Source organism: Alligator sinensis, unplaced genomic scaffold, assembly GCF_000455745.1.
Source record: "Alligator sinensis unplaced genomic scaffold, ASM45574v1 scaffold337_1, whole genome shotgun sequence".
NCBI lineage: Eukaryota > Metazoa > Chordata > Crocodylia > Alligatoridae > Alligator > Alligator sinensis.
The window spans coordinates 3,119,811-3,132,785 of record NW_005841927.1 but is presented as its reverse complement, the minus strand read 5'-3'; the positions used below and the strand labels follow the sequence as shown (position 1 = coordinate 3,132,785).

The 12,975-nt window shown below is 45.4% G+C and overlaps 2 protein-coding genes across 5 annotated transcripts in view; one reads left to right on the top strand and one right to left on the bottom strand.

Annotated features, from left to right (window-relative positions):
- LOC102368508 (neuron-specific calcium-binding protein hippocalcin) overlaps positions 1–12,975 on the top strand; it is a 91,423-nt gene that overhangs the window by 12,082 nt on the left and 66,366 nt on the right. Inside the window, exons 4-5 of one of the 4 annotated variants that reach the window (XM_006019319.3) lie at positions 883–979; positions 2,706–3,662. The exons of 2 other annotated variants lie outside the window; for them this stretch is intronic. In XM_006019319.3, coding sequence (XP_006019381.1) covers positions 883–979; positions 2,706–2,850 — 242 coding nt within the window. In that variant the 3' untranslated portion in view covers positions 2,851–3,662. Of the gene's footprint in view, positions 1–882; positions 980–2,705; positions 3,663–12,975 lie in introns of those variants that run through there. One more of the 4 variants, XM_025198691.1, reaches the window with a different exon arrangement.
- The window catches only part of FNDC5 (fibronectin type III domain containing 5), a 33,336-nt gene continuing 31,642 nt past the window's right edge, over positions 11,282–12,975 (bottom strand). The window contains exon 7 of the mRNA XM_025198694.1: positions 11,282–11,954. Within this exon, the coding sequence (XP_025054479.1) occupies positions 11,913–11,954 (42 nt within the window). The 3' untranslated portion in view covers positions 11,282–11,912. The remainder of the gene's footprint in view (positions 11,955–12,975) is intronic.

Sequence of the window (12,975 nt, the reverse complement as noted above, 5' to 3'; positions counted from 1 at the left end):
AGGAGGTTAGTCATCTTTCAGACTTGGGGGATAACCCCTTTGGTTAATGGAAAACTGATTCTCCATCAAAGGAGATGAGGGGACCACTCCATAGAGACTCATTCAGGAAACAGCAAGATCCTGTAGAAAGGAGAGAGAAGCCTCATGTAGAGCCACACCTCATGTCACTGCAGTCATGGGATTAAGGAAGTGGAAAAAAATCCCATTGTTTGCAGAAGCCTGACAGCAACATTCAAAGAGAGATTTAAGCAGAGAGCTCACAGCGCTTATCTCAGCCAGAACTGCCAGATCCTGAAGTGAGGAGTGGGCAAAAGTACAAGCTTTGCAGAAAAAGTCTGAGCTACTAGCTTCTTTCCTGGACACAGGGACTGTTGTACCTTGCCAACCCATCCATTGCATCATTTTGGGAAGGATTCACAGCAGGAGACCTGTGTAGAACAGCTGCCTTTAATGAAGGGGCTTATTGTATGCACTAGATAACACTGGCAGTGAGATCAGTAACAATAGAGGGAACTCCTTTTCAGATCTAAATCATTGTGAATGAAGACATTTGCTGTACCTGGATTATAGAAGCATGCTAATGGATCAGTGCAGCAGGCCATCAGGGCAGCAAGGAGCCTATTATGTGGGGAGCATTCTGACAAGTGACATCCTACGTGTGGTGGTAGCAGATGTCTGCAATCCAGGGAAGTGTCTCCTAAGTGTCCCTGAAAAGGGGGTCTACTGATGGGCCTACACTCTCTGTGGCCACCTGTCTCCTAGTTTAAGATCCATCTGGAGAATCAGGACCAGCATCAGCAGTCAGTTCACAATTCTTTGCTTTTATCCAGCCCGTGTAACATGCTTGATCTCCCATTAACTGCTTGATTTGCTGAATTACAGGTACGTTAGAGGAATGGTATGCTCTGTTGAGTAACATTGCCAGCAAGAACGGGAACCATGACCAAAGTTGGAAGTATACATTGGACCTCACAATGAGGTATGGCACTCATATTTGTGGGAAGGGGACGGGGCCAGAGGAAAGCTCTTCTTACTTCATTTCCCATTAGATCGTCTTATTCAGGAACCTCTTTCTTTCTTTTTTCTTTCCTTACTTAAAAATTCCTCAGAGGATTTCAATGATCTGAGAACTAATCACTGACCTCTTTCTTTGAAATGATTATAGCTTGTAAAGGAAGTTCTCCCAGATGCTAAATATCTGTTCTGAAAAAAGTAAAATACTCATCAGAGAGACTTGGCACCTGGGCCATTAAACTTCAAGCCAAATACCATATTTGCTCACTTACCTCACTCCCAGAATAAAATACATATCTTGTTTCTGGGAAGGCAGAATGAGGGGAGGAAAAAGTTTTATTTTTTTCCAGTGTGACAACTGTATGGAGCAGGGACAGCTAAAGAGTCTGCAAGGCTGTGAAGTAGGGGAAGAGAGACCAGCAGATAGCCAAAAGAAAAGTTGGCTTGATTAGAGGAACATCAAGACCATTAAAAAGGAGAGACGGTCATTAACACCTGTAGAATGAAGAACAGTAAGACATTAAGTCAACTGACTCCCTGAGCTGCCTGAAAAGAAATGCTGCTGCTGCTGCTGGGCAGTTGATTTTTGGAGCAGGAATCAAAGCAGGGGAGCTTCTGTTCTGGGCTGAAAAATCAGCTGACATTTTTTAAGAGCTGAGGGAGGGGTGTGTTTTATATGAGAAAATATGGGAATAGAGACAGCCCAAGTGCTGGGGAGTAATTCTTCACTTCCCAGTGTAACCCTGACTTGGGGAGGACATGGCTCCATCACCGTGGTCCAGTTAGGACTTAACCTTTCTGAACCTTTTGACATGGGAGTGTGATGTGATGGTGACCTGTTATATGGACACCAGTCTGCCAGGATTGCAGACAACCCCAGCTTGTGTTACAGTTTGAAGCCTGTTTTGGTTAGAGACTTGCTGAGCTACTGCTGTAGAACTGAAGGTTCTCGCTGTTGATGTGAATCACCGTGAGCAAGCCAGGTGCTCTTTCTAAATAACTATTTTATATGGTCAGTATTTTTCTAGGAGGGCCCCCAACCAATGCCTTGTGCCCCTGATTTGTCCTTGCAGTTAATAAATACCATTTCCTGAGCCCTGTTGATATCCCCGCACAAACAAGAAAAAGAAAAGGCGGCAGCAGCTCTTCTTCGAAGAGCTGAATGGGCAAAGCAGCATCTGGCAGTGGGGAAGCTTTGTTTTCCAGCCACTAAGAGCGAGTTACAGGCAAGTTGATTCAAGTGGATTTGGTCTTTTAAAGGCACCATGGGAAGATGATTTGAAGCTGCTTGTTTAATGCTATCAGCTTTGGCAAAATGTGTTCGCTGGCTACGGCAACTTCCAGAGGGAATTCGATTCCTTTTTAACTGTCACGTGCTGGGCACCTACAGACTTCCCTGGCGGACCATGGAGATGCACAGTTTTTGTGGAAATCTGAGAAAGATAAAGCTCCTGGAAGAGATTCTTTGGATACTTTACCACCATTCCTTGCCAAGGGGGATTCATTAGATAACTGTTTGTTTGGTTTTTTTCCCCTTTTAAAATTCAGTAACAATAGAAGCGTGTCTGGAAACTGGAAACCCCTGGGCTTGGACGTATCTGCAGACCAGTAGCTGTTCCTTCAGCGCTTGCGTGCGTGCTTCCTGCCCTAATTCATTCTGTTCTCCTTTCTTCCCCCTTCTGTTCTTGCAGAAATTACCCACGGTTCTCCAAGAAACCTACCCAAAAATACAGTCTTAATCAGTGGGTGAACAAGAACTCGGCAAACTACCGCCGCTTCCAGAGCATTCCTGACCACTTCCAGCGTAGCCCTGTCACAGGCTCTTCTAATGACTGACCTGCCTACTTGATGGACTGTCTTTTCTTTTTTTTCCCCCTTGCAGTTACCGGTAGTTGTTTTTAATTGTCCTGTCTTTTTACCTCTGCCTTTTGATTGCTTATTTAGTGATCTGTTTTTAATAAGCCCAATTTTGGGGGCTTCATATGTCTGGAGACTTTTTTTCAGTTAAATTCTGAATGTGATCTGTTTTTCATACTGGTAACTTCTGGTACAATTTATCAGTGTTGTCTTAGAAATGAAATAACGGCTGCTAAAACAGGCAAAGGTTACCTGCGTTCAAGGGGGACTCTTCAAAGGCTGGGAAATTTCAGCGGGAGTATCTGTATGATGCTCTTTTATCGTGGGGAATCTTTGGATAGTGTTACATTTTTAAAGCAGCTCTGTAGGTGATGACTTCTTATGCTTGACCTAGGCAGAGTCCTGGAGTGACATCTCACGTAGTCGTTAATTAAAAGTAATCGTTGAACTGCTTGTCTTTATTTCAGGGTTTTTTTTTCCTTCAGGTCTCTCTGATTCTGTGTTTGTTCCCTTCATTTGTAGTTGTATGGGGGTTTTTTTTTTTTAACATTTTCTTTGTAAAATGTTCCGTTTAGATTTGCACTTTGTCAATAGTGTTATAAATATTTTGCACCTTTTTGAATGTGTCTCGCTTGTGTTACTATGTGGGTGGGTGCTCTTGTGTTGGTAGATCCTCCCTGCTGCCGTTTCTCACAGTCTAGTGTCCTGTTTAATACTCTAGCAATTGCAGCTAAGCAACAAACTTTCTCTACCTGCGTTCCTCTCCTGGTGCCCTGAAATGCTCAACTCTCCCCTCCTTCCATCCGTTGGATAGCCCGAATCTGAGGGCCTCTGTCTCGAGAGGGCTTCACCTAACTATCTTCTGATGCATCTATCCCTCAGTTCTTATGCAGTTTTGTATAACCTAACAAACTAACCCAACCAAAATGGCTACAACCAACCTCCAGCAGTCTCTTCACCCTTTCTCCACTCTCATTACTCTTTGAACATACCTAGCTGCCAAGCGTACAGCTTGTCAACCTGTTGACTGTTCCTCTCCATGAGATCCTTCTTAATGATATCAACAGTTGACTGGGCTTGTGCAGGTAGTGTGCCCTCCTAGCAAAAGCAGGTTCTTTAGGAAGACTAAATAAAGGTTGGGGTAGTAGAAGGAAAACCAAGTGAACCAACTCGAGGCAGTCGTGAAGGAAGCTTTAGGTTTCTCCATCGTAATGGCCTAACGGGGAAGTCTGGAGCTCGTGGCTGTCTTGTTACTCTTGCTTCACCAAGTGGTCCAGGATATGCATGGGTGACTGGTGCTGCCTTAGTTGGGGGGAGCATGTGCCCCCCTTGTGACCAGTCCTGCCAACTGGCGGGGTTCCCCTTGTCGCTGATCTTGCTGCTCAGGGGGGACCCCTACATCTCATCCCACGACAGCCAATCACTGCAGCTGCTTCCGGAAGTGGCTGCAGCTGCAGCAATTGGCCGGTGCTTGGAGAGGGAGCACTGGCACTCCTGCTTGACCCCATGCTCATCACCTAAGCAGCGAGCGTGGCCAGCCAGGGGATGCACTAGTGCTCTCAAGGGGTGCACATGCACCCCTGAGGGTATGTAGTAGTTTTTGTTGTGCCCTGTGTGGTACTGAGGAATCTGTGTGTGAACGACACACTGATAGCCTGACCAAAGACTGAAAAGTGAAGATTGTTTTATTGAACTCAGTACATTGACTTTCATATACACTATTTATATAAATTTATAGTGACCTGTCATCTCATACAAACTACTTCAGGGACATTAAAAAGCCTAACAAACAAACATGGAATGGCTGGCAGAGCAGCTCTCTGTGCCTCATCATCAGTCGGATTCCATATTGCCGTATCTATTGTGGTCTTAATATGGCAAAGGGGGGTGAAAGGCCGGGCCTCTGTCCAGCTGAATATCGCATACCACCACTTTCCCCTACAAACAAGCGTAGTAGTATTCGTAAGTCTCAGCAGTGATGGAATAAATCTGCATGTCGGTATCCCATGTTTACTTGTTGCATCCCATGTTTCCCTGTAGTTTTGGCAGCTTAACTGAATCTTCGATATGCTGGGGAAGAAAAACTTAGTACCCTAGCAGCAAAAATCAACTTCCCTGAGAAAGAACAACCTAACTATAATTGTGTTTAAATTCTCTCACACACGTATTGGCTGCCTTAAACTCCAGTTGTCCTGGTGTCTCTCATCTTACCCAGTGAGTAGAAATAAAACTCTATAGTGGTATGGCTGATCATACTGTACAATAATACATACTGTGCAACCCCAAACTATAAATGTCAACCATTTCGCATGTTTTAAAGCAAAAAAAAAAAAAAGTAACTGCAGTGAGATCCATCTCGGAGATCACCTTTTAGGCACGTTCTTCACAGAAGAGATTATCTCATACCCAGGCACGCTTCTATTCCACTTCTCTAAACCATTTTTTGTCTATTTATCGGTGTTTAGACTTTTCTTGCTTTCACTGCCATGGGATGTGCTGGATGAAAACTGCTGGTTATGAATTCAGTCTGGTCCGTGGTAGCTTTGTGTGTAACAATATTTCTTCTCTACTGTATTAGAGAGCCATTAAGCGCATATTCTACAACTGTTCCACCGAACTGCTGTGTGTGAAGCTTTGACAAAGCAGTCCATAAACAGCGGGGGATGATATTTGAGTGTAGTACATGAAATAATAGTGTCACTGAGCCAAATTCAAACCCGTATTCACTCTAGCAGCTGGCAGGAAAAATGACAAGAATGAAATGTTGAACAAGTGAGAACCATTTGGCTAAGCTCCCAAGGTCTCCCTTTATCAGATTATCTCATGACAGTTTTGGCTAATGTCATTTAAAGTTACAAAGCCTGGGTCTAACACTTTGATCTCTATCTGTATTTCCTGTGCTATACTCTGCCCCTATAGCACCTTTCAATGCTGGATCTCTAAGGACTTTGCAAAGGTGGGTAAATTGTCACCGTTTTATAAGAGCAGCAAGTGAGGCACAGAGTGGTTAAGTGATATGCCCAGGGACACACTGCAGATTGGTAGTGGCATCAAGAGCAGAACCTAATTTCCCTCCCCCCCACACTCTAATTACTAGATAATATTCTGTACTTATTAACAAGATAAAACACTCTCACTGCCACCATGCTGTACCAGGAAGGCTATTAGAAAAAGTGTCCATTTTCCACTGGTTGGTATATACTGGGGTAGGAGTGAGCCCAGTTTTAAGGGCATGTCAGCAGCTGAATCATGCATCTCTAGAAAATCTCTCCAGTAAGACATGTCCCAGGGACTAATTTAGCATCTCTTGTGATTTCAACACTGCAAATCCCGCTGGTTGGGAGCCTTGCATAGACTGAGAAGGTAATATCACTTGGCAGCTACTGACTGGATTGGTGAGAGTGTTAGCCACCATACAAATGGTGCTATCATCCTATAAACCAGTGAGTTCCAGGTATAGGCCGTGCATCTCTGGAAGCAGGATTATTTGGGGGTGGTCCTGTTGGGCAGATCCCTGCGCTGTGGAGTTTGTTGCCATGTCTGGAAATCTTATCTGCTCCTTTTACTTGTAATAAAGATGGGTCAGGGGTTCTCTTCAATTAACTTTGCTTTAGGCAGTTTGGAAAGTAGGGTCCATAGTAGTTTGAGTCTGATCGCAGAGCCCACGTACCTTGGAGATGTGGGCAGTAGCCTCTCTGTTAGAGGTCCTATTGGATCTGAAGCCAACACTACACTGCTCTTTCCTGAAAGACCAAGATGGACTATTTGGGTTGGCTGCTGCTGCTGCAGTCAGGCTGAGTTTGGCAAGGCACTGCCAAGACACTGCAGCCCTGTCTCAGCCACTGATTGATGATCACTGGCATTCAGTTGTGGCATGACAGAGCAGGGGTAGAGAGGTGGAAGGGCACAAACAAGCTGTTCCTGTAGACACTGGATGCTCAGGTGCAGTATTTGTGCATAAAAAGATTTTCATGCTATAGCCCTCTTGGTTTTTATACATCGCTGATGCAGCAGCTATTAAACTATACACAGCAGTCAGAACAGTATTTATATTAGCCTTTTTCTAAAGCAGGCATTCTAATGCCAGCTAGCCATGCTGAGAAAGTGAAAAAGCAGCACACTACAAAGTCTTTCTCTCGTCAGGGTGGTGGTGTCCAGACAATATGTGCTACATCTAGGACTGGCTCCCTTGTGCTGGAGAAGAGAGGACTTCCTTCGGTATCTGTGCTTTGTGATGGTTGTGCATCTGTACCGCGAACCAGAGCTTCTGTGGGGCAGCTTTGCCTTTTGTCAAGATTCGAAAGGATTCTTGGACACCCTTATCGCAAAAGATTTTATTCTTTGACATTATAATAGTGATTAATACGCACTGAACTACAGAGGCACTGCAAGGGCAGAGGGGGAAAGAGAGAGAGAGATGCTTAATGGCAGGACAAGTGATGTGTTCACTACTGGGATGGAGCTAGGGGCCATATTACTATTTACATCTTGTATGGCGGAACCCAGCAGACTCGGTGTGGATTGGAGGAGTCCAGTTTGCAAGGCCCCGTACACACATGAAGAAAGACACAGGCCCTTGGATGAACTATTTTTCCAATTTAAGACGTAATAAGAGCATTGCGTTGTAATCCTTGCTGGCAGTGACTAGTCTGCCCTGGTTTAGGGGCACATAAACTATTCTATCAACTGCACCCTCTGAGGAAAGGGCACCTTCGGTATAAATAGGTTACGTTTTAGCCATGGGTGGTGCCAAGTGAGTTTCTCCTTGTGTCGAGAATTGTAAAATGGCATCGTGGGGCTCCCTCATTATTGCCTCTCAACCGCTCCACATCAAATGTGTTCAGTTCACAAGGAAAAAGATGGTTCTCCTAGCTGCCAGCTCTGCCGACTCCATCTGGGATCTGAAATTCAAGCTGTGGCTTTCCTGGCTCTGTCGCTGATTATAAGAGTTCTGCGTTTAGAACTTAGTTAAACAAAATTAATGATGATGCACAAGCTGGAATAGACACCAGCTTGCTCTCCCATAGATGTGTGGGTTAAAAGGCCCAAGAAGAATAGGAACATGCTTCCATTAATCTATAAGGTTGGCAGATATAACTGAACACAAACCAAGAGCAGATCTGTAGAGGAAACGGTTTTTTCACAGTCCCTTTGCTGATCGGAACAGTTCATTAACAAGCGCTAGGAAATCTACCAAATTTGGTTAGTTTGCCTGCCCGTCAGTGATCTATATATTGGCAAATCAATAATAGCTCATTATACTGAGAGAGTAAGATTTATTGCAAATGTTGGGAAATTACATTTGGTTGAACATATGGGGTAATCTTCATTCCTTCCTTGTTAGGATCTCATGTCTGACTATTCAATCAATGAAGGGCCATATTTGATATCTTGGAAATGGATGTGCGGCTATGATGCACACTTTAGAGTGGCATAACCTTTAATGTCTTAGGCAAATACTAGCATTAACATTCTGTTTCTCTCCATTTACATCTCCTCCAGAAAGCCATTACCAGCTGAGATTATACTAACACTTTCGAGCGTGTAGGTGTTTTCTCCTCCAGTGCTATTGAACTGTCAGTGGATGAAATACTTGATGTTCTCATTTCTCTCAAAGAAGCAGGGGAACGGAGTTTGTGCTATTTCTTAGGGTACAGAGGGAAGTGAGTAGGAAAGCTACAGCAATTAGTGTATTGAATTGGAGGGGCATGCTGAGTTGGATTGTTTGCTCCACATCGCCTCCTGTGGCTCAGTTTCTCTGAACTAGAGCATGTGGGGGAGGAATATATTGACTAAATTGGTGCTAAATTGGTGCATACAGGTGCAAGATTATTGTGCTTTAATGAATAAAGGCAAGTGGTGCTTAACTTTAAACGTACACCAGCGCAGGGATCCTGTTTTCTCTCTCTTACTCCTTATTGTGCACCTAGCCTCTGCTTAATTGGTTCCTGGAAATCAGCTGAATTAGTCGTCAGTGACTGCACGCCATCAGCAGAGCTGCTTGGATGTTTGCTGTGCTTTGATCTTGCCTTGAGTGGAAAATCAGTTCTCATTGAGGCTCTCTGGAAATGCTTTCGAACCAGCGCACTCCCACTCGCTTCTCACTTTTCAGTAAAACTTGCACTCACCAAGCGTGATGGCCTCCAGCACATAGCCGAGAATCAGCGGTCAAGCAAAACATGGGCATCCTTGAAGACCATCTCTGTCCTGGGTCATACCCGGTTTTCAGCACTTGTCGATTTGTTTCTTGGAAAGCAGTGTCTCTTTCCTTAATGAAAAGCACCTATGTGACTGAGGACCCACACACTCACTGAAAGAAGAGAAGAGTTACAATCCTAAGTCACTTAGGCCTAGACCCTTAAAGCTACTTAGAGACTTAATTCTCATGGATTTAGGCAATTAAATACCTTTGAGGATCAAAGCCTTAGGCCCATCTGAAAATGTTACCCTAAGTCTCTGTCTCTCTCTCCCCTCTTTACCTAAAGTATATTCCTATTACATCCCTTCATGTACAGTTCCTAAAAACATCCCTGAAGAGAGTCGACTGCTTGTGAAAGCTTGGAAATCCTCTCTGCTATGAGTCAAGTTGCTTCCAGCCAGCATTTGTTTTTCTCGCTAATAGCATTATTCCTTACCTTTAAAGCCTGCAGTTATGGAACATAATGATGCACCCTTTTACCACCTGCCACATCACCGTGCGAATACTTAACTCTGAACAAGCAGCTCTGCCTCCTGTTAGTTCTGCCTAACAAAAGGTGAGTGAGCGGGTTGCTGCTGGAATAGAAATAGCCAGAACCCGTCACCAGGAGACAACAATGATTACTGTCAAAAAATCAGGGATGTTATCTGAATTTTCTGAAACATCTCTTTAAAACAACCCCGAACCTGCCAACACCCCCCCCAGGCTGAATTTCCATGCCGGTAGGCAGCTTGGAGAGTAGGGTCTGCTCATTTGGCAGGCTGCTCGCAGGTTACGATAGAGCATCTCCTTCATCATTTTGCACATGCTGTACCATATGTCCCAAATCTCCCTTTATAGGCAAGCTATAGATGTTGACTGCCATTTATTATAAGATAACTGAGACATTTCTGGAGGAAGCTACTGCCTAAGCAAAGCTGTCGCTCTACTTGTTTTGCAGCTTTTTCCTTCCCTTCACCCCCCATTTACTGAACTTTCACTGCTCCCTAAAAACCAGACAGGGAGAAATTAGCCATCTTCTTAATCCCAGGAATCTAGATAGAAAGTCCCTGTCTTTCGCTTCATACACTTTGCCACAGCAGACCAAAAGGAAACATTGCTATATTCAGGTATTTACAAGGAAATGACATGTGCCTTTAATCTATTACTGTACATTAAAAGTGGTTATTGCTCTAGCTGTGTCAGAGGCCTTGACCTCACTGTTTAGGTGGTGGGAGGAGTGTCTTTCTGCAGAGGATCAAGTGTACAGGATTGTGTGGGGCTCCTCTACCTTCTGAAATAGGCTTGTCTGTGAAAAGCTTCTGCGTGCAAACTTCCCCACACCACCTGTGCAGATCGACCGCCTCGGAGAGGCTGATGGCTATGGCAGGTGAAGGGGTCCAAACTCAGCAGCTGCCTGCTGGTTTCTCTGCAGCAGCTTTTGAACCTGACTGCAGGTTGGCTTGCGACCGGGAGATTTAAGTCATGCTTTGACAGGGCAGTGACAAGCCCCTCTCGTCCTCCTGCACGTATGGAACAGCCTTGGGGGGTGACTGAATAAGTACAGAAGCCCGATGGCAAAACCCAGATAGTAAACCTCTTCCGTTTGGCAGCCTTGCACCCAGCAGCCCCCAAAGCACCATCACTTGGAGGGAACCTGTCACATTGCAAACGTTAAGCGGTTATTAAAGGACAGGAGACTCCCTCCTTCCTCTTATCGCTTTCCTCAAGCTATGAAGTAGCTCTAACCGATACCTGGCAATACAAGGTCTCCATGAATCCTGGAGACGAGACGGAGGGAGAACCAGACCTATGCGCTGGACCCAATGAAGAAGCAGCTTGTTAAAGAATCAGGTGCTCAGCCACTGTAAGGCAGAGACCCTTCAGCATGAATGAGATACCTGTCACCACTGGGAACCTTGCATAGCAACCATTATTATCATGACTTTTTTTCTTTTTTGCTAACTGGCTACATTTTTAATGGACCGTTTTTCCTGCTGTTGGTGGATTCAGTCAGACCCAGCTGTAAAACACCATGGAGAAAGGATTCAAGTTATCCTGGGAGCAAGACAACAGCTTCCGGTCCCTCGTCACTGCTGGGCTGGGCTGGGCTGGGCTGGGCTGCACCGTTTGGGATTCCACCCTGATTTTCCCAGGCCAGTAACAATGTGCGAGGGGTAAGAGAGACAGCAGGAGCGGAGACAAGAGCTCTTTCCTTAGTAGAGAGCAGTCCCGATCATCCAGGTGGAAACTGTCGGGTGCCTTTTTTTTGTGATTTTGCTTTTTTCCTTAAAAACCCACCTGCAAAACTGGTTACACAACAAACGTGAATGGGAGGGAGCGAGAGCAGAGCTCACAGCAGCCCAGGTCCTCGCTGCTGCTTGTATCTAGAGAGAAATCATCTCCCCTTGTCACTCCGAAGCGGAGATGTGGCGAGTGATGCCTGAGCCCATGTCAGCACTGTTGAAACGTGGCGACAGCAAAACAGAACAAAAGTGGGATGAACCCCTGTACGTTTCCGAAGAGAGGAGATTTGCTCTGGGAGATGGAGAGGGAGGGTGGAGGATGCAACTGGAGATCTGTCACAGCCTGGGTGAGCTGTTAGTCCTGGGTAGGATCACCGGAGGCATCAGTTTCACAGAAGCTTTTCTCCCCCGAGACAGTGAAGATTTTGTTTTTTGCAAGTTTGTCCTTTCTCTCCGGATGTCCTTGCAGACCGAGGAAAAGGAGTTTTATGCCAGACGTTGGCATCCAACAGGCCTCTTTCCAGACCACTCCAACAATACTTCACCTTCCATGTCCTCAGGGCTCAGAGGCAGAGAGGGAGAGTGGGAAATGGAGTCCCTCTGCTGATGGCAGGCTGTCACGCTTCAATGATATTCACGGAGGGCTTATTTTTTGGAAACTAGAAAAAGGGGGAAAAGAAAGATAAAAGTCTGGGGATGGCTGGGGAGAACCATCAAAGATGTGTGCAGTGCATTGATGAATCTCATTTTGGTTAAAGCTCCTGTCTCCTGCAAGGTAGGGGTCAGCTGTGGGGCCGGAGTCAATAACTCCTGGTCAGAGAAACAGGCTGAGTGTTTGACCCTGTGCTCTAGAAACCCAACTCATCATCATTATCCTGCATTTGGTGCAGTGTTTCACATCAGAGCAAAAATGCTGTCATCCTGAAGTCTCCATGCCGTAGCACTTCACACCCACCTCTCACTGAAGGGGAATGACTACACCGAGGGCGGGGCAATGACAGATCGGGCCCTACTAATTAAAACGTCAGAGGTGAGAGGGTTGTTGATTGATTGCTGGAAGCATCAGGTCTGAAATGCCAACATTGCACAGCATCTCCAAGGGGCAGATTCCAGTGGTCGTGGAGGAAATGACAGGACAGCTGGCTCTACTGCCTGCTCAGTGCTGCTGGGTTAAATGTTTGCTCCAAAGGGCTTGGGGAAGGTGGAGGGAGCGGGGCTGGGGGGAGGGAAGAGAAGTATCCTAAGATCCAGAGCTGGTGCTGTCACTGCCTTAAACTGTCTGTGCATCAGATGGGGATTAGGTTGGGGACAAAGGAACCATGACATAAGATACCAACAACTGCAGAGTTAACAAAATATTGAGCAGCTTTTCCTAAACCATAAGAGCTCATCACCACCAAGGGCAGCCTGCCAGAGCAAGGGAGTAAAGAAGTGTCATCAAAATTCACAGAGCCAAGGGAACAGAAAACGTTTGGCAGTTTGGATGCATCTCCAGTCCTTTTCTTTATCTTTGGAATCAAATGCAGAGCTAACGCTCTCCTTCCAAACAACTGGCATTACCATCAATCATCCCAGACTCCCTGGACTAAGCAAATTAAAGCAGAAGGAAAACATTTGAATCTGGGAAGGAAGTGGCATGTTCGTCCTGGCTACTGGCAGAGATCCCGGCTATTAATTGGT